General features: G+C 52.4%; 1 protein-coding gene across 1 annotated transcript; it reads right to left on the reverse strand.

The window, feature by feature from the left end:
- Nucleotides 1-4950: 4950 nt before the first annotated feature.
- On the reverse strand, nt 4951-20323 carry MAPK11 (mitogen-activated protein kinase 11). The gene is given in 10 exon segments (XM_031940968.1): nt 4951-6786; nt 7531-7704; nt 9307-9410; nt 11019-11251; nt 12069-12116; nt 12305-12334; nt 12490-12601; nt 12895-12953; nt 13056-13185; nt 20077-20323. Coding segments are annotated over 10 exon segments (1080 nt in total). The 5' UTR covers nt 20193-20323; the 3' UTR covers nt 4951-6712.
- Between the last annotated feature and the right edge of the window lie 164 nt (nt 20324-20487).

The raw sequence follows: 20487 nt of genomic DNA on the forward strand, positions 1-20487 counted from the left end.
TGTCTGAGTGCAGCTCTGACCAAACAGCCCCAGAAAGTTGGGGTAGTCCCAAACTGGCTGTGAAATCTGAGGCTGTCCACGACCTACAGTTCTTGAGTCTGTCAACACCACTCCCTTCACTTAAACCCTCTTGGCTGCTGCAGAAGCTGTCTTTGGGGGGGTTTCTTGGGTATTTGTGGGTCTGCCCTTTCTGACTCTCCTCCTACCTGGCAGACGGCCCCTGCTTGGTCTTTTGTCTAGGATTAAGAAAACGATACAAAAAACTGATGATAATGGATGTTAAATTTAAAAGTGGGTCAGGTGTACAGGTTTTTTTCCCCTTTTAAGATGATCGTTGATCATTTACCACCACACATCGTTTACCAGTGGTCTCCCGACTCCACTTTCACTTCTAAGAAAGGAGGGACCCCACTAAGTCTGAACTTTGGGTTCAAGGAAAAATTATTCAGGAAGCATTCCTTCTGGGGCCTTAGCAAGTCTAAGTATGCTTATTATATCAGTGATTCTAGAAAATGCTTATGTCAGTAATTTTCACAGGCCAGCCTAGGGCCCAAAGTCAGGGTCCAATATGTCCCGAACAAAGAGATTTCAGAGGACATGGGAGGAAGGAGGAGGAGAAGGAGGAAAAGGAGGAGGAGGAGGAGGAGAAGGAGGAAAAGGAGGAGGAGGAGGAGGAGGAGGAGGAGGAGGAGGACGAGGACGAGGAAAGAAAGAAAGAAAGAAAGAAAGAAAGAAAGAAAGAAAGAAAGAAAGAAAGAAAGAAAGAAAGAAAGAAAGAAAGAAAGAAAGAAAGAGAAAGGAAGAAAGGAAGAAAGAAAGAGAAAGAAAGAAAGAGAAAGAAAGAAAGAAAGAAAAAGAAAGAAAGAAAGAAAGAAAGAAAGAAAGAAAGAAAGAAAGAAAGAAAGAAAGAAAGAAAGAAAGAAAGAAAGGAAGAAAGGAAGAAAGAAAAGAAAGAAAGAAAGAAAGAGAAAGAAAGAAAGAAAAAGAAAGAAAGAAAGAAAGAAAGAAAGAAGACCCTCTACATCATGCACCAAAGTTGCTTATCCATCCTACATTTGAAGATTCCCAGTGATGGGTATCTCCGTCCCTCCTGATACAGCACATTCTACTTTGGTGAGACAATCCTCTTTGTTAGAAAAGTTTGTCTTAATTCAAGGTAAAATCCTCCTCAACACAAGCAGAGCAAAGTTAATCCCCGTCCACTTCCATACAACAGTCCTTTAATTACTTAGATACAACTATCACACCTCCCTGCTAAGCCATAGAGTGGATGGATTGAGTTCAATGAGACATCCAGGTGGAGCTGTCCAGCAGACAGCAATTGGTGAGGGGAAGGGAAGGAGGGGAGGGGGAAGAGAGAGAAAGAAGGAGAGAGAGAGAGAGAGAGAGAGAGGGAGGGAGAGAGAGGAAGAAGGAAAGGGAGAGAGAAAGAGAGAAGGAGAGGAAGAAAGAAAGAAAAAGAAAGAAAGAAAGAAAGAAAGAAAGAAAGAAAGAAAGAAAGAAAGAAAGAAAGAAAGAAAGAAAGAAAGAAAGAAAGAAAGAAAGAGAAAGAAAGAAAAAGAAAGGAAGGAAGGAAGAAAAGGAAGGAAGGAAGGAAGGAAGGAAGGAAGGGAGAGGATAAATTAATTGCAAATAATCACAGATGGAAGTTGCTGGAATTAATTGAGGATCATCTGCATAGAGACGCAAAATGAGTCTATGAGAATTGAAATTACCAAGGGAGAGTGGAAAGAAGAGAAGATGACCCAGTTCAGAGCCCCAGGAGGTTTTTACGTTTTAGGTTTTGTAGAAAGGCAATGACATTTGAGAAAGAAGCATCCGATAAGCTTGTTTGTCACTAAATTAAGGAATAAACCAATCAGTTAACTTAACTAGGTGATTTAAGTCTCTCCCCAAATCTTGAACCTCTGTAGAGGCTCCCCTTGATCTCTAAGCCACTAAGATTTAGAATTTGTCTTCCTTTAGCTTGGCAAAGAGGAGACAGGGACATTTGAGATGGCTTCAAGTATCTGGAGGCAAATCCCAAGTATTAGGTGGAGGCGGAATTAACTTAGTTCGGCTTGGCCCCAAAAGGGCAGGATGAGGAGCAGTGGGTGGAAGTATCAGGGACAAATGATCTCAGGGCTGTCCAGAGATAGGAGGAGAAGGGGGCTGCTCTCACCGGAGTTCTTCAGGCCGGTAAAGAGAAGAGCACTGCTCTCATGCAGGTCTGAACCTTTCAGCCCTGATGTTTTGTGAACCCCAAGTCTCTTCTCCCTCACCCAGCCACAACCCTAGTTTGGCCCCCATCCTCTCTCAGGCAGACCATCAATTTCTCACCTTGCTCCAGTTTTTGCCTTCTCCAGTTCATCTTCCACATCTGTAAAAAGCATCTCACTCGGGCACAATTCAGAGCCTGATACCCCTCTCCTGAAAAACTTTCAGCAAGTGGGTTCTCCCACTCCACCCAAGGGGCAGCACAGGTTTCCGAGTCCCCTGCCTCACCCTCCCCTCTTCTGTTTCTCATTTACAGATGAGCTGGGGAAACCCCGAGCAGCTCATTCCCTCTAATTTATTTCCAGGAGTGTTTGGGGACCCATGAACTCAGGCAGCCAGAGGATTGAGGAAGGAGCTGGCTGGGAGAGCCAGCATGACTGTGCCAGGCAAGGCCGGAGGGACGGTGTTCTGGATCGGTTTCTGTAAACTGCTGTGTCAGCCTGACATTCAAGGCTCTCCTTTGAAGCTCCCTTTGTCTGCTGGTTCTGGCCCTCAGCCACGCTATGGAATCGATTCCATTTGTCTCTATGACACGCTCATCCTTACCCCATTCCCCTCACTTCCCTGAGGGATCCAAACCTTCAAAATTCAACCTGGGTCCAACCTTCAAACCTCCAAGCACAGCTCGGCCCCCTACTCTAATGCTGGCATTTCCTGCCTGGAGATCCTCTTCCATCCTCCTTCTCTGCTGGAGGACAGTGAAATCCAGGGAACTCTTCTCTCTCTCTCTCTCTCTCTCTCTCTCTCTCTCTCTCTCTCTCTCTCTCTCTCTCTCTTTTTTTTCTTTCTCTCTTTCTTTTTTGCTGAGGCACCTGGGGTTAAATGACTTCCCCAGAGTCACACAGCTAGGAAGTATTAAGTGTCTGAGGTCAGATTTGAACTCAGGTCCTCCTGACTTCAGGGCTGGGGCTCTATCCATTGCACCCCCTAGCTGCCCTCCAAGGAACTCTCTTAAGAGCACAGTGAAGGGGACAGAGCATGAGTAAGAAGCCAGATTTCCTTTCCCTTCTGAAGACTGGCCTTTCCCTGAACCAAGTTCACCATCCCTCCAGATCTGAAAAGCTCAGTCATCACCTCCAGGGCATCCCTTCTCCCTCCAGAGGCCTTACCACCATAGGAAACTTTTCCTGGAGTCTTTGATCAGCCAAGAAGCATTTATTGACCACCTACTGTGTGCCAGGCACTGAGGGTACAAAAGACCAAACTAGGAGGGGTACCTGTCCTCACGGAGCTTACACTCTGCTGGGGGAACGGTCAGGTACACACATAATACAAAATATACACAAAGTCCATTTGCTTGGTTGTAAATACAAATCTCACGAGAACAGAATTCACTCTGGGAAGTTTGTCCTTACATGGAGCGATGGCTTTCCCCTGTGACTGCTCCCACTTGTGCTCTCTGGGGTCAGGCAGAACAGGCTAATCCTTCCCGTACCTGATACCCCTCTAGTCTCCAAAACAAGCTGCAGTATCACATCCCCTCTGAATCTTCTCTTTCCGGGCCGACTATAATAAGTGCCTCCAACTGATCCTCCCCCTCCTTCCCCTCAATCACCCCATTTCCCCCACCTTTCCTGAAATGGCCCGGCTGGAACTCCAGGGCCCCCCGCCGAGAACAATTTCCCGTCCTGGGCCACCTCTCCCAATACGGCTGGCTATGTCATGCTTGTTGATTGATTAAATCCTGATTGCTATTTGGGGCTCGGGGCGAGGAGGAGGTGTGGCACCAGCGGCACTCCCAGGATCCCCTTACAGTAACAGGATCCTGGGGGGACCAGCCCAGCCCCAAACTCCACCCGGCCCTGGCCACCCCCGGCCCCCGCCCTCCTAGTCAACCTTCCCGGGCTTGTTGTTTAAACGGCTGGGATTGGTATCAAGCCTGCACACAAAAGGCCCAAATCCTCTAATAAAGGTAACATTTCATCTCACCCGGACCCCGCTTGGGACTTGTTAAAGCCCACACCACGCATTTCCACCTCCCGGCCTGGGCCAACTCGCCCCACCCCAAACAGGCCGGTCCCCTAAACAGGCTTCTCCCAACCCCGCCCCCACTACAAACCCAACCCCAATTCCATCAGGGCCCCCCTCCCAAATTCAAAACAAATCTTCCTTCGCACAAAAATACAGGGAAAACCCCCCCCCAGGGTTTTTCCCCTCTATTCCCATCCCCTCCTCCCCAGTTCCTCACAAATTTCTCCACAAATGCTACTCCTCTCTGTTGGGGCTGGGCAGGGAAAAAACCTTCCAGCCCTCATGGTAACTGCAAGGCCCCTTCACCCCCTATACCCACCTCATCCTCCTCCCGAAACCTCCTCTAAACCCTGCTTCCCTTTTTCCCAGCCCTCTAATAAACTCAATCTCACCCCCCCAATTCCTCCCTTTTCGGGCTAAGCCCACTCCCTCCCCCACACTGGAAGCTCCCAGAAGGCAGGACCTTGAGATCCCAGCTGAACCCTCCATTTGAAACCCCCCTTCGTGGCCCGGCTACTACACACTAGTGCTCTCTAAGAACCTTATTTCACTTTTGGACAGAAGTGAGCAGAATCCTGGACAGAACAAGAAGCGAGTTTAGGCCCTGACTCCAAAGCTTCCTAGAGATCTGAGCGCAGGCAAATTGCCTTGTTTCTCTGAGTCTCATTTCCCCAACGAGGCAAAAAAAAAAGGGAAAAAAAAAAGTCTGATTTTTCTAATGCAGTGGGTGGTGAAAGCTAGAGAAATGGGAACAGCTGGCTTTCCCTTCCCTAGTTCTGACGGGGCCCAGCTGGCCCCATCCTCCCCGCCCCTGGAAGAGGCTAGGACCCCAAACCCACAAATCTATTTTCTTGGGTCTTGGTCCCTCTTCTTCAGCAGGTATCTGAGTGACTTTTCAATCCAGGGACTCTCCTGGAGGAAGGGAGCCTATGGGGGTGGGGGAATGCAGCTCCTCCCCTAAGCCACCAAAAGTGGTGCTCCCACTATAAAACGGGGTGTCCTGTCTCCCCCCGACAGAGTCCTGAGGGCCTCGCTCACCGTCAGAACCCACACACCCACGTAGGCACTTGAATCACCCTCTAGTCCAACTCAAAACTGAACAAGAATATTCCTGATAAGTGGTCACTGAGCCTATTGGGCGATGGGGATCTCACTACTTCTCATGGGAAAACTGGATGATTTTCCTTTTTTCCAATTAAAAGGTGTTTGTTTTTTTTTCCACTTTATCACCCACTGTTTCTGGCTCTGCCTCCCGGGACTAAGCAGAAGGAGGCTGTCCTCATGATCCGTCATCTCCAAGGTCCCAGGACCTTCCAAATGAACCCTTGCCACCCTGGTTTCCTTCCTGAGAATGGGTGCCCAGGACTGAACCCGGAGGAAGCCTGATCAAAGCAGAGAATATCAGGAGCCTCCCCTCCCTGCTCCTGGCCACCATTAGTCTGAACTCAGGCTGAAAACCCAGTGGCTTTTCATGTTAGCTTGTAGTCACTGAGACCCCCAGATCCCCTTCAGACAAAATTTTTCTCTGGTGACATTTTATCTCACTCACTCGGCCCAGAGCTCTAGGGCTTGCCATGATCTCTTGGCTTTTGTCGGCCAACATCAGCTCTCCCCTCCCCCCCCCCCCCCCCCCCCCCCAGGATCCGTGTGTCTGTGTGTGCACGCGTGTGTGTGTGTTAATGTGCTTGTGGAGGGGGCGGGAGAGCGGTCAGCAGCCTGAGGATCCCCAGGAGCTTGTTCCTGTCTGGGTCACTTTGGCTCATTCTCACAAGGAGCTGAATCTGGCTCCTTGGGCCTCCGGACCACCGCCTCCTTCCCCGGGCATGCACAGGGTAGCCAGTCGCCCCGAGCTCCCCTTCTCCAGACTGGGGGTGTTTGCCTCAGTTCCTCCTGATTGGAGGGGGCCCCTGAAGCACCCCAACGGTCCTCCCCTGGGCTTTGTCCAACCCTTTGGTGTGCTCCCTAAGCAGGGTGACCCGCCTCCCCCCTCGCCCGTCCACACTCACAGCCTGCCTAGTTTCATCCCTTAAATGCGTCCTCGTTCAAACACCCCCCAGCCGCCAACCATGGCCCCCCCACCCTGCCCCCCCACGTCCAGGCCAGAGAAGCTAGAGATCTTCCCTGGCTGGCCCAGGCTCCAGCCCAGAGAGGACCCCTTCCTCGGCCTCTCCCCCCACCCTGGCTCCCAAAGTCTGCTAGAGAACGGGGGGGAGGGGGGGCTGCACCCCCTTGTAGCCACGTCACTGCTCTTCCTGAGTCCTTGGGAGTAGCAGGCTGAAAGCCTCCGGCATCCTTTATCCTTGTTTATCCATAACTGTCCTGCGGTCCAGGGGAAGAGCCCACCCTGGCCCCAGGGAATGAGCTTGCCCTGGAGCGGGGCAAGGGCCTGCTTCCTGAGTCCGCTCTGCGCCCTCTGGGATGGGTGAAGCCGGGCGTGGGCCGGGCCCTGCCTGGGCGGTGCCTTTGGCCCCCCTCCCCGGCCACCTCACGGCTCAATCTCCAGGCCGTCCATCGGCAGCTCGGGGGCCTTGAAGCTGATGACCTCTTCGTAGGTGAGCTCTGAGGGGGTGGGCGAAAACCAGCGGGCAGAAGGACCGAGAGACAGGTAGACAGAGCGACAAAGACACGGGAAACAAAGGAGTGAGTTTCAAGATTCCCTGATCCCTGCTATCTCCCTCCCACACACACCTGTTGTCCCACCTCATCGCTCAGGCCCCCAACCCAACTTCCGGTCTGAGGAAGGTGATGGGTCAGGGAGGGGGCCACGTGGCAGTGTTAGCCAGGACTCTGGCAAGACTGCATTCATCACTGAAGCAAAGGCTAAATTTCAGTTAGAGATGAGTGAAATAAAGAGCATTTTCCCCATCCAGGCCCACTGACCCCCTCCCCAAATCTATCTGGGAACCCAAAGTTACAATCCTCACCCAGATAACCCCAGCCCCCCTCTTCCCCAGGATCGGCTCTGAGAAGGGTTGGGGACATCTTTCCTGTGAGAAGTGGAGCAATGTCTTTCCCCGGATCTGGGGAAATGGGCGCTGGCCAGACGGTTGAGCAACAGCCGCCAGCCTTGCCCTGCCTCACAGACCTGCCCTTGCAAAGAAGGGGAAGCTGGGAGCGGGTGGGAGAGGAGCTGGCCCAGGTCTCCTCCCAGCTTCAGCCCTCCCGTCCTATAACAGCTTGAGGAGATCGGGATTCAGAAAACCAGGGAGAACCCCAGGGGAAGACAGGGGGCTAAGGAACAAGGCTCAGTGAGCCCCTGAGGCCCTGTGGTGCCCCTGGGAGCCCGACAGCCTCTCCCCTCACCCTTCCACTCCTCAATGGTCCTTTCTTTGTTCTCGATGCTCTCGTCATAGGGCTCTGCCTCGGGCTCATCCTCGGGATCGTGGTATTGGGCAAAGTAGGGGTGTGCCAGGGCCTCCGTGGCGCTGACCCGCCGGTCACTGTCCAGGACCAGCATCTTCTCCAGCAGGTCCACGGCTGGGGGGCGGGAAAAGGCATTGAAACATGGGCCAAGGGACCCGCAGCTCCGTGGCCCTGCGCCCAACAGACTCTCGGTCTCCGTCCCACCATTTGGAAAATGGGGATACACCTCTACCTCAGGAGCCACCCAATGATGTTTGCCCATCTCTAACGTGCAATCATGTACCACTGTGCATTACAGCATCCCTCTGTTACTTTATCCTGTCTACAGATATGGCTGCTTGCTTGTCGTCTGCCTCATCAGCCCGGGAGCTCCGTGGGAGTTTTTTCTTATTGCATAGTGCCTGGCATACAGTAGGCAGTTAATAAATGCTTAGTGACCAACTGATTGTCTTATCCACTGTTGGTCTAGAAATTCTGTAAGGGTATAGACTAGATCTTGTCTACTAAACGAAGCCTGAAAGCACTACATGAATCATAAAAGTATTATTACTCTATTATATTTTCCCCAGTGCAGACCAGGGCATGCAGAAGGAACTTAATAAATGTTTTTGGTATGGATGAATGGATGAACTCCCCACCCCATCTCTACCTGTTGATTCTTCCTGCTCCCTCTTCCCTGCAGGATAGGAGCAGTGTTGAATCCTTTCCAGGCATTTCCTATCTCCTTCCTGCAGGGAGTAGTTAGGGTGTGATCTTTGCTCAGTCTTCTCCTCTAAAGATACAAGCAGCTATACCCTAATAAACAAGGAGCTCGTTTTTTAGCCTGAGGGCAATATGATGACCCCAATTTCCCAGTAGTTCCCGACTCTGTTTTATAGAGATTCTAGAAGATGAAAAGTTCTTAAGGCAATCACGATAGCTCTGAGCCCCAGTTGGGAAAATTCCTGCCATTAGGAGACAGTGTTCAAGTGGAAAGAGCAATGTTAGGAGAAAATGCTACTTTTCACCTGTGTGACTTTGGGCAAGTCCCTTAACCTCTCTGGGTCTCAATTTTTTCATCTAAAAAATGAGAATGGGCTAAATGACATCTGAGGTCTCTTCTCTATCTATATCTCTGAAGTCTCAGTGTCCATCTCCCTTCAGATGAACTCAGCGTTCATCTCTTCCTTGAAATTTGTTCTAATTACTTATCTCCCAGGTGAAAATAACCTTTCTATCATATCCCTTATCATACTTTTGAGGGGACTAGTTCACTGCCTTTTGACTTATCTCCTTTTCCACAGTCGAAAAGCTAGCAAGTTTTGAGTCCTCACTCACTTATCATTAACCTCAGAGTTAATGGTGGATTTGTCCCTTCCCTGTTTCAGCTGGGGTGGGACAGGCTGTCTAGCTGTCTCTCTCTTTCTGGGCATCCCCAACACCAAATATGGGCCCATTACACAGCAAGGGCTCAATACATGTTTGTTTATTGAATCAACATGTTTACTCCCTTCTATGAGGAGGAAAACTGAGCTCATCCTAACTTGTCTCTGTTCTCCTTGGTACCCACCCTTGCCCTCCAGATCCTGGTGCCCTGTGCCCTCAGTCCTCACGGCTCTTCCCTCGTTCCTTCATCACCCTTTGCTATACTCCCCATCACCCCACCCAACCCCATCTTCCCCTTGAACCCCTGCTCTCTCTCCCCTTCAGACTCCTAGCCCATCTCTTCCTCCTTACCAAGGGGGTTGGCTCCTCGGAAGATGCTTCTCAGGTCCTTCTGGGGCATGTGGGGCAGGGACTCAATGTATTTTCGAGCCTGGGGAGGGTGGAGGCAAGGAGATCTTAAGTCTTTTCCTTGACACTGGAGAACTGGAAAAGGGAGGAAGGGGAAAAGGAGAAGGAGGGGAAAAAAGGGGAGAGGGGAAAAAGGGAAAAGGAAAGGAAGGGAAGAAAGAGGGAAGAAGGGAAAAAGGGAAAAAGAAAGGGAAAACAAAAAAAAGGGAAAGGGAAGTAAAAAAAGGGGGAAAAAAAGAAAATAAAGGAAAAACAAAAGAAAGAAAAGAGAAAAAAGGGGGGGCTTCCCCCTAAATACCCTTTATATTGACTTTCTTATATTTTCCCTCCTAATCTAAAACCCCCCATTACTAATAACCAAAATTTAACCTTGAAAGGTTCCCCACTCCCAAATTTCCTTTAGGGGGATTCCCTTTCCCTACGGGCTCCTAACACCCTATTTTTCCTTTTTCCCCAAAATTGACCCCCACCCATTTTAGAAAGTTTTTTTAAAATTTTCCTTTGCACCCCCCTTTCCCTCCTTTTCCCTCCCCCCCTTCCCCCTTTCCCTTTTTCTCTTTTCCCTCCCCCTCAATTTCCCTTCTTTTAAAAAATATCACTCAAACCGCAAACCTTTCCCTATTCCCAACCTTTACCCCCACAAAAATGTTTAAACCAAAAAAAACCCCCAAGGTTTTTAGCCAACGAACCAAAGTCCCCAAGGGAAGGGACAAAAAAACCCCACCCCCCCCCCCCAGAAAAGGCCCAAGGGCCCCGGGGCAAAAAACAGGAAAAAACCGAAAAGGGCCAGGGAAGACCCAAAAAAAACCCAAAAATAAAGTAAAAATTTTTATTAAACCCTCCCCTAATCTTTAAAATTCTGAATTTCTTTAAAACCCCCGGCCCCAGGAAACCTTTCCCCCTAAATCCCAAAACAAAGAAAAAAGGGTCCCCCAAAATTTTTATTTTCCCCCTGTTTACCCCCCCAAAGGAAACACCTTTCCCTCCTGTCTTTTAACACCAAAAAATTCACCCAACCCTAAACTTTTTTCCTCCCCCCCCCCCTCCCCAACAACTCCTCCCCCGGGGGGAAAAAACCCCCAAACCCCTTTTCTAACCCCAACAGTAGAAAACAAACCCAAAAATCCAGGGCCCTGGAGCCACACCCAGGAAATAAATCACTTTTAAAAAACCCCAGAAGGGAAAAACTCCCTTTTCAAACCATACAACATTTTTTTTAAAAAAAATTTAAATAAAACCAAATCCACCAAACATTTACCCGTCCCCCTCATTTTACCCTAACACCAAACCTTCCTCAAATCTCACCCGGAAAACTTGGGGGAAGCCCGAAGGGAATTTTTCCCGTCTGCAGGCGGTCCGGGAAAGGATTGAAATTGGCCCAGACTCCATCTGAGTATGGTCTTTCCAGGGCACTCCCAGGTTCCCGTGCCAGTGCAACGGCAGTGTTTGACAGGGCAAACATCGGTTTTAGGTTATCGGGGGGCACCCGACTTGTCCAAGCATCTCGTGTCCATGTTATTTTAAGGCCCGTCCTGACATGGAGCGGTCTCAGCTAGGAGCCTTTGCTGACTCTGGACCCTCCCACTCTCAATGCTCTGCAGCCCTCTGAGGGGATTACTTATAGAGAAGGCACCAATCGGCCCCGAGAGAGGGACTTTTCTCCCCTGGGAGTCTTCCAGAGCAATGAAACTAGAGGTCCGGCCCAGAGGATGTTTAATTATCTGCCCCCTGGGTTTACCTTCTCCCCCACGTGAAACACTGTCTTGCCTTTACCTGTCTGGTTGTAATGCATCCAGTTGAGCATGATCTCAGGGGCGCGATACCAGCGCGTGGCAACGTAGCCTGTCATCTCATCATCTGTCTGGCGGGCCAGCCCGAAGTCCAAGATCTAAGGAGTCACAACCAAGGCTGAACCCTCCGGGCCAGGAGGAGGAAGACCTGGTCCCTGGGAAAGCCCCTGGTCTGAGAGGGCTCCAGGGACATGTCAGGGGCAACATTAGAACCCCCAAATGAATGCAGGGCCCGTGGAGCCTAGCTATCCCAGGGAGACATCAGAGGATCACTTGGGGAAAATTCAGGACAAATTGGGCAGCAGCAAAAGGAGCAAGCCCAGCTGCCCGCTCTCATTGGTCAGGAGACTCTATACAACTACTTATTTCAGTTAGTATGGACAATGCCCAGTGGACCAAACCAAAGGTCTCAGGGCCGGCAAGTGACAGTTTGACCAAGTCCACCCCTCTATGTTCGACCCTGCAGACACCCGAGTCCGTTCCCTCAACATAAACGTGGCACAAACGGAACCAACGTTGGGTTGCACGAAAAGACAACTGAGAGGTGAATGAATTGGTTTCCATGTCTGTTCTTAGGTCTGACTGCCTGGATGGAAGGTATCTGCATACAGTGAGCCCCCAGGGCTTGCAAGTGCATTTTCCTGTACTAGCCAAAGACCTTTAAGAGAGGTTTCTATCATTTCACTAAGCAAGGACCTTTAGGGAACAGACACATTGAGGCAGAAGCACAATTCATTCAGCAGGAATCCTGGTTGGGAAGGCACAAGTGGGACCCGGCTCTGGGTTCTCTCTTTGCCAGCAGTTAAGTCCATCCTTGGAGGCCAGATACCGGGGTAGGGGGCTCAGGGGAGGGGGAAGGAGAAGCCAATAAGTTCCATTTTAGCCCTCCCTGTGCCCAGGCAGTGCCAGCCTCACCCTCAGCTCGCAGTCCTCATTCACAGCCAGGTTACTGGGTTTCAGGTCCTGTAGGCAGGACAGCAATCCCAGGTGAGTATTTCTGGATCCCCACACTCCTCACCCCACACTGTGTCCTCCCTTCCCTTTCCCTGTCCTACTTCTATCCTCTTCTTCCCTGCCCCTCCTGGAGGCCCAGAGACCGGGACCCCAAAGCCCCCCAGTGCTCGGCTGACCTAGTCCCCAACCATACTCACTCTGTGGATGATTCCGGCCGAGTGGATGTACTGAGGGATGCAAGACAGAGAGGAAGGTGAGCTGTCAGCAAGGCCTGGGACCCTTTTGGTGACTTATCCAGCCCAAAGGAGGGAAGGAGACAGGGAGACATCAGGCACTGGGCACGGGGGGTGGGGGAGGTCCCGGGGCCCTGCTCATCTCTCACCTTCAGCCCCCGCAGCAGCTGGTATGCCAGGAACTGGATATGTTCATCAGTTAGCTTCTGGCACCTGACAATGTTGTTCAGGTCAGCCCCCATCAGGGTGGTCACGAGGTACCTATAGGGAAGGTCAAGGGTCAAAGATGGAGGGCCCAGGAATCAGGGGCCAAAGGAAGGATCCACTGATGATAAGAAGGCTCAGGACTCTGGACAAAAAAGGGCCCAGTAGCTGTCAGGAGACCCAGGGATCAGAGATCAAGGATGGAGGGCCCAGGATTTGGGGACCAGAGAAGAGGGGCCCAGAGATAGTTAGGGCTCCAGGAGGGGTCAGGGATCATGCAGGCCCCTCACCACTGAGCCTCAGGCTACCACACGGGGGTCATGGGCAGGAGCACCCCACATCCCACTCACACTTCGTTGAAGTTTTCTATAGATGTGGCTGGCGTGAAGACATCCAGGAGGCCGATGACCTGGACAGAGGCAGGGGGTTTCTGTCAGGGGCCTCCAACCTCCTGCCGACCGCTCTCCTTGCCCCCCTGCCACCACCGGATCCCAACCCCCGGCCTCCTCACATTTTCATGTTTCATGTGCTTCAGCAGCCGTAGCTCCCGGTACGTCCTCCTGGCGTGGACCAACGACTGGAAGGGACGGGACAGTTTCTTCACAGCTACTTTTTGCCGAGTGCGGGTATCATATGCCGAGCTATAAAACAGGCCCAGTCGGGGATGGGGATGGGTTAGGACGGGGTGGAGGGAAGCAGACAACGGGCCTGGGGCCTGAGAATGCCGGTCCCTCTGCCCCTTTCTGCATCCAGAGAGGGAGCCGGGGACACCCTGGAGGTCAGGCAAGGAGATGTTCAACAGCAGGACAGCACCTTTGAGGACCAGTGTAGACTGGCCCCACTCCCACAAGAAGAAACAGTCAGGGGGGAGGCTCGGACCCCCAACCTTTCTTCCTGCTTATAGTAACCCAGGGCATGGACCCCTGGCCTTCTTCCTGCTTACAATAACCCAGGGCATGGACCCCTGGCCTTCTTTCTGCTTATAGTAACCTAGGGCATGGACCCCTAGTCCTTCCTACTTACAATAACCCAGGACATAGACCCCCAACCCTTCTTCCTACTTACAGTAACCCAGGAGTGAACCCCTGGCCCTTCTTCCTGCTTACAGAAAGCAAGTGCTGGGGGCTTCACTGGCCCTCAAGTCATCCCAACTGCACTTCTTGGTCACCCATCAGCTTTCAGAAAATCGCCTGCTGCTTTCCCATGAATGCTTTCCCACTCCTTCCATACTGATTTTGGTCTAAGTTATCCTGTGCTCCATCATCCTCCAGCTCATTTTCCACTTTTCGCCAGGAGTGCAGCACAGCTCCCTGTCCCTCCACCTAATCCCTGCCCTCATGCTCATGGCCATGGTTGGGCCTCCAAGACTCTGCCCTCCCAGACCTCCACCCCCCTGGCCTCCCTCTATCTCCTCCACCTTCTCTCTTCCTCAGGCTCGGCCATCACTTTGACCATGGCCATCTCTCCTAATGTTCTGCCTCCACAGTCCAGCGTTCCGACCACAACTTACCTTTCACTCTCCCCTTTGGTCTCACCACAGCTAACCTGTTCTTCGTCCCAATTCCGATTTCCTCCCTCCTTTCACAGTCTGGACCATTTAATCAATCAGTTCAACCACCCTTGACTTCTGGCTCTCCCATCACCAGTTACACCTCAGCAAGCCCCAGTCCTTGGTGGCCCTTACTATTCCATCTACCTTTTTCATTTCTACTCATTTACTTCTAAATGCTCTTAGCACTCACCACTGCTTAGAGAGCTTGTCATTCTGCCCTAATTGATTTTGTCCCACTCTCCACAATGATTATAGCAAACTTGCTCTTTTCTCTGCAAACCCTTTTCTCTACCCTCATCTCCCTCTTTGCCAAGGCTTTCACCTTTTACTTTGCTGAGTAAACAGAAGCCGCCTCCTGTGAGCTCCCTCTTCCCACTTCCATCACACCTCAAAGCCTTTACACCAATCTCTGATGCAGAGGGAGCTCTTCTTGTCAAAGCCCACTCTACTCGTCCCCTTGATTGCATCCCATCCCATCCTCATATGATTGCTCAGCACTCCTCCAACTCTGATTCTATGATTCTTCACATTTTCCCCAAACCCATCCCATCTCCATTTTCCCTCCTTCTGTCCAGGGCACCATCATCCCTCTAATCTCCCAGGTTCCCAACTTCCAAGTCACTTTTAACTTTGTTCTACCTTCCTAAACCCCCATAATGCATCAGTTATGAAGTCTCATCAAATCCCACTTCCACAATGACCCATGACCTTTTCCCCACTCATTCTTCCCCACTTCATTCTGGTCCATATTGCCTTCTTCCTGTGCTACTGCAACACTCTCCAAATCTACTTTTATTTTCTCTCCTTTCCAATCCATTTCCCACAGAACCAGTAAGTTGGTATTCCTAAAACAAGATTTGACTTTGCCATTCACTTTCTCAAAATTTTTCAATAGTTTCTTATTGCCTCTAGGACCAAAAACAAAATCCCCAGTCTGGCATTTAATTCATTCTCCCCCCCTTCTTCCTCCCCGCCCCACTCCCAATCTGGCTCTGACCTTTCATGAAACAGCTCTGCAAATGCTCTATTCTAGTCTCTCTAACACCATCATTCCCTGTACTCCAAGTCATTTCTTGTCAGTGATCAGCAATAAAGGGCCCAGGAATCAGGAACCAAAGGAGGGGGTTCAGTGGTGATCAGAAGGCCCAGAACTTTGTAACCACAAGAAGGGGGCCTAGTAGTGGTCAGGAGACCCAGGGATCAGGGAACAAGGATGGAGGACCCAAGAATCAGGAGCCCAAAGGAAGGGTCCAGGGGTGATTAGAAGGCCTAGGACTCCGTAATCACAAGAAGGGAACCCAGTAGTGATCAGGAGACCCAGGGATCAGAGATCAAGGATGGAGCACCCAGGATTTGGGGACCCGGGAGGCACGAGAGGCCTCCTATGTTCCCCAACCTCATCTGGAATCTGTTCTCTCCTCACTTCGATCTGGTAGCTTTCCCTCAGAGCCCAGCTTCTTGTCCAGGAAGCCTTTCCTGACCCTGTCCCTGACCCTGGGCCTCAGCTTTGGCTCCTTCTGGCTATGACTTCACATATACTCAGCACTAGCCATATACAGCCGAACACGAACCCCTTGAGGACAGAGACTGTGATTTGTGTTTGTTTATCCCCAGAGTCTTGCACAAGTAGGTGGTCAGTGAATAAATGGCTTTTAACTTGAATCTCTATCACACTTTCACTTCTGTGTCACAATAACTCTGAGAGGCCAGAATTGAAAGTGTTATTATCCCATGAGAAAACTGAGGTTAAGTGGCGTCCTTAAGGTCAGCCAGCTCACGAGTTCCTAGCTGGGTTTCTAACCCAAGTCTTCCAAGACCAAAGGTAGCCTCAGTTTCCCTTCCTCAGGGCCTCAGCTGACTTCTGAGACTCAGATATCATTTAGCAGCTAGAACTGACCAAGTCCGGGGTGCTCTGGCCCTCTCCTTCCTTGACCTCCTGGTACTGAGGTAGGAAGGTATTACTGGATCATGGAGGCCCAGCCTCCATTGCTCAGGCAGAGCACCTGGCTGACATGCTGGGGTACGGGTAGGGGATCGGTAAGCACCTAACAGGGCAGTATCTCACATGCTCTGGGCTTTGTCATTGATTCTACTTTTCATTTGTGACTTATTAAACCCAAGCCCAAGGGAAGAAGCCGTTTAATTTCTGTCCCTAGAGATAAGCAGTAATCACTGGAGCCAGACAGTCTGGCAGGTACTAAGGACTCACGTACACACACACCTGAGCTCAACCTGGTATCCGGGAGCCCAGGGTCACTTGCTCAGCTGGTGCAGCCTCTCAGACAATAACACCTTTCCCCTGCCCAGACCCTGGTCCTGATGTCGGTCTCCCCCTACCAAGGGCACCGACAAACCAGCGCCCTATTCTTGGGGGCCAGAGCTCCCAGAGCTTGGGGCTGCTAGTGGGAGCTCCCCAAAGGTGGGCTCTGGGAGCTGATTCTTCTGTACCCCCAGGCGGGGAGCTCCCTGAGGGCGAGGCTTTGATCTGTTCCTCCTCTGACCTCCAAATTGGTGGCTCCTGGAGGAGAGGACTAGGAGTCTTATCTGCAGCCCAGAGGAGCTGCATTGGGCAGAGACATAAACAGGAAGGGGAGGGAAGACAAATGGGAAATAGTGGAGGAATTCAGCAGCCCCACACTGACTAAAGTGTTCTCGCTCACCCTCCTCTGGTGGCTGGAGGTTCAAACCAGGGTCAGGTCAGGCATGAGCAGGACCCCTTTTGTGGGTGGTCCAGACTAGGAGGGGAGGGGCATAGTACAAGAGGCAAGGTCCTGAGCCAGAACAATGAGGGGAAGTAGAGGAAGCGGGGCTGGGAGAGTGGCTTCCTGGCTGTGGGCAAGGACAGAGAGGGAGGAAGGGAGTTTCTTGTTACAAAAAAAGTTCAAAGCTTCAGGACTGCAGTGGCCCAGCAGTTCTCCCCAGGGCTGGGGCAGCCTGTGTCCCGTTTGGCTTACAAAGGGGCTTGCAATGGTAGGACGGAGACAGTCCTCTCCAGGTCTCTCCATTATCCCCAGGCTTGGACGTGGGCTGGCCCACTCCTAACCACCCAAACTGGAAGACCTCAGCATCTGGGGATCCCACTGAGACTGACCAAATGGAGCCAGGTAGCTTCTCCCCAAACCTGCACTCCTTCAGGGAAGGGTTCCCACCCCACTTTGGCCGCCCTCCTCTGACTGCTGGCCCCTAGAAGTGGCCACAGGACTCCAGACATGGTCTGAGCTGCGCAGGGGACAGGGAGACCAGCAGCCTCCTACTCCTGGACATCTTGTCTCTTTTAACACAGCCAGGCGGTGAGTTCCATTTTTGGCTTCCATGTGACGGAGTTGACTCATATTAAGGCTGTGCTTTGTCACAGAAAGGACACTGACTTTGGTCAGAGGATCTGAGTTCGAATTCCAGCTGTGCTACTATGATATGTGTAACCTCACCAAGTCACTTCTCCTCTTGGGCCCTCAGTTTCCTCATCTGTAAAATGAGTGGGTTGGAACAATCACTAGAAATCCCAATCCTGGTGTGAATCCTAGACTAGCAGTCCACTAATATCTCACTTTTTTTTTTAAACAGAAATTGCTCTCTGGTCTACAGCTGGTCTTTTGAATCAGAGCACAAGAATTCCCATTTTCCCTTCAATTCCCTCTTGTTAGTTTCAGCCCAGTGTTCTCCTGTCAGGACTATTTTAGCTCCTCTTATCTGTTATATCGTTGACCTCAGCTCCCTCCTCAGATAAGTATGTCTTTTAGGTATCTGCCAAATCATTAGTGAAAATGTGGAGCAGCAAAGGACTTTTTCATATTTTGAACTCTGTGCTACTGTAGGGAGAGCCTTGGGGCAGCGCCGCCAGTAACAGCCTCCTTGGGTCGGCACTGACCATTAATCGAGGCCCCTCGGGACCGGTTCTTCCACCAATTTTGAATCTCTTCAGTCTGCATCGTTCCCCAGATCCTGAGAGAACCTGTCAAGTCCTGCGCTGAATACAGAAACCCACTTCCTATGACATTGCTCCGATCTGTGCAGTCAGACAAGCCAGGCAGGGCCAGAAACGAGATCTGGCTGACCTGACGTCTGCTGGTGAGCGAGAAGTGCCCCCACGCCGGCCTGCCACGTTCATCTGCCTACAGTGTCCGTTAAATTATGTGACTCGCCTGCTCTAGACGCTTTAATAGCTCCCTGGGATGTACAGGAGAAACCGTCTATACATTTCAGCCTGACACTCCAGACTCCAATCTGTCTCCAGCTGGGTTCTCACTATTCCCCCTCAGACTCCAGATGCTCCAGCTTTCAAAGCAAAACATCAGCCCGGTTTCTTTCCCCACACCTTTGCACACACCGTTCCCTCTGCCTGGGACACCTCCCTCCTTTCCTAACCCTTTATCTCTTTCTACTGGCATCACATCCACACTTCAAGATCTACTGAGGCTTTTCCTTCTTCCTTTCTCTGGAGTGCCTTTCCTGATCTTCCTTGCCTACTCAGGGCCTAAACTGTCCCCTCCATTTCCAGAGTCCCTGTCTGTCCCCTTTTATGGCCCTTGATCTCCCACTCGGGTGTCACTTTTCTCCTGTTTGTTTTTCAAGGTTCCTGAGACCCCTTGCTGCTGAAATGGTCTAGACCACATCTCCCCTGTTGGAAGGTAAGCTCCCTGGGGGCAGGGCCAGAGTCTCTTTCAGCCATCTCCTCAGAGGTGGCCGGCGCACAGTAGGTGCTCAGCAATCACCCACAGAAGTGGGACAGGAGACCTCCTCGGAGGATGCCGCTTCCTCTCCAGAGCTGGGGAAGTGCCCGGAGACCTCTTTCTTCCCAGCAGTCTCTTCCTCCTGCTCTCTTCTGCTTGGCTACAGCTGTTACCACAGTGAGTCTGCAAAGCCCGAGCTAGCCCAGAGCCAAGGTGGGGCCCTGTGTGCCCCCTGCGGCCTGGCTCTCCCTGAGCCTCAGCTGCCCACCTCTCACCAGACGCTTCTCCTTCTCCTACTTCCAGCCCTCAGCTCTCCCATGTCCAACTCATGCCTGCTCCTGGAACAGGACTGTGGGCTCATCTGCCTCTGCTTGGATCCTCCCTCATCCCTGTCTTCCCCATTCTGAGCGAAGGCTATTTGTTTTTCTTCGGGAAGAGGGACTCCCACAGAGCCGAATCTGTCCCCAGAAGGGAGAGCCCCTGGTCTGTGTCCGGCCCTCAGAAGGAGAACTCCTCTAGAGCCAGGGCTGCCCTTCAGAAGAGGGAGCCCCCAGGGCTGTGAGCTCCCCCACCCCTGACCTGGAGTTCTCTGAGACAAGGCCCTGCCCCCCAGCCCTCCTCACAGAATGGCTAATGGTCACAAGGGGCCCAGGGTCAGCATGTGTACAATTTATTGGGACGGAGATGGAGCTAAGAGCCAGGGCAGCAGCTGATCAAAGGCTGTGTAGCCTTCGTTCTCCCCCCACCCACCCTCATACATCATTATTGAGGGCTCCCAGGCCCCGGGGGAGTCAGTATGAGCCGGGTCAGACAGACAGACATCAGGCTAGCCCGGGAGAGGAAGCCCACAGTCACACAGTAAGTACCCTAACTGCCTCCTCCCCCCGCCCCCAAACAAGAGACTTTTCACTTGTCTCCAGCAGTAGCCAAGGACCTCAGCCCCAAAGCCAGACCTGCTACCCCGCCCCAACCCTGGCTCCTGAAAGGGCTGGGGGGCGACCTGGGACCCGGGGCTACCAGCCGAGCGGCCCCTTCCTCCCCGAGATGCAGGGGTGCTTCTGCCAGCCAGTGCCGGGGGAGGGGGCATCTGAGGTTTCCTCCGCCTGCGCTGGCGGGAGGGGGAAGGGACCTTCCATTCATCCCCTCTTTCATTCGTTCGTTCATTCATTCATTCAATCCGGGAAGGGCAGGGGGGGGGGGGGGGGGGGGGGGGGGGAAGGTTTCTCCAGCCGTCACCCGGGCTCCTCCCGGGACCCCCTCCCTACGTGCCCTCCCTCTCCAGCCCGCAGCCCCCGCAGCCCGCCCGGTACCAGACTGAGCCGTAGGCCCCCGAGCCCACGGGGCTCAGGCTCTGGAAGCGCTCGGGGACCTCCCACAGCGTCTTGTTAAGCTCCTGTCGGTAGAAGCCGCCGCGAGGGGCCGACATGGCTCGGGCCTGGGGGACCGAGCTGGCCTCGGGCGGGCCCGGCTCTGGCCCCGGCCCCGGCCCCGGCTCGGGCTGCGATCGCTCCAGCAGCCTGGATGCCCGGCTCCACCCGCCCGGCCCGGCCCGGCAGGCGGAGCTCAGTAGCTGCCCGGGGGCCCCAGGGGCGGGGCGGGGCGGGGCGGAGGCGGGGCATGGGGAGGGGGAAGGGGCTCCGGCCCCCGCGACCCCGCCCTCGGTGCCTGAGGGCGGAGTCCCTGCCGCAATTTGATAGAATCTCCACAAACGTGACACCGCC

The sequence above is a fragment of the Sarcophilus harrisii genome, chromosome 5 (genome assembly GCF_902635505.1).
Source record: "Sarcophilus harrisii chromosome 5, mSarHar1.11, whole genome shotgun sequence".
Taxonomy (NCBI): Eukaryota; Metazoa; Chordata; class Mammalia; order Dasyuromorphia; family Dasyuridae; genus Sarcophilus; species Sarcophilus harrisii.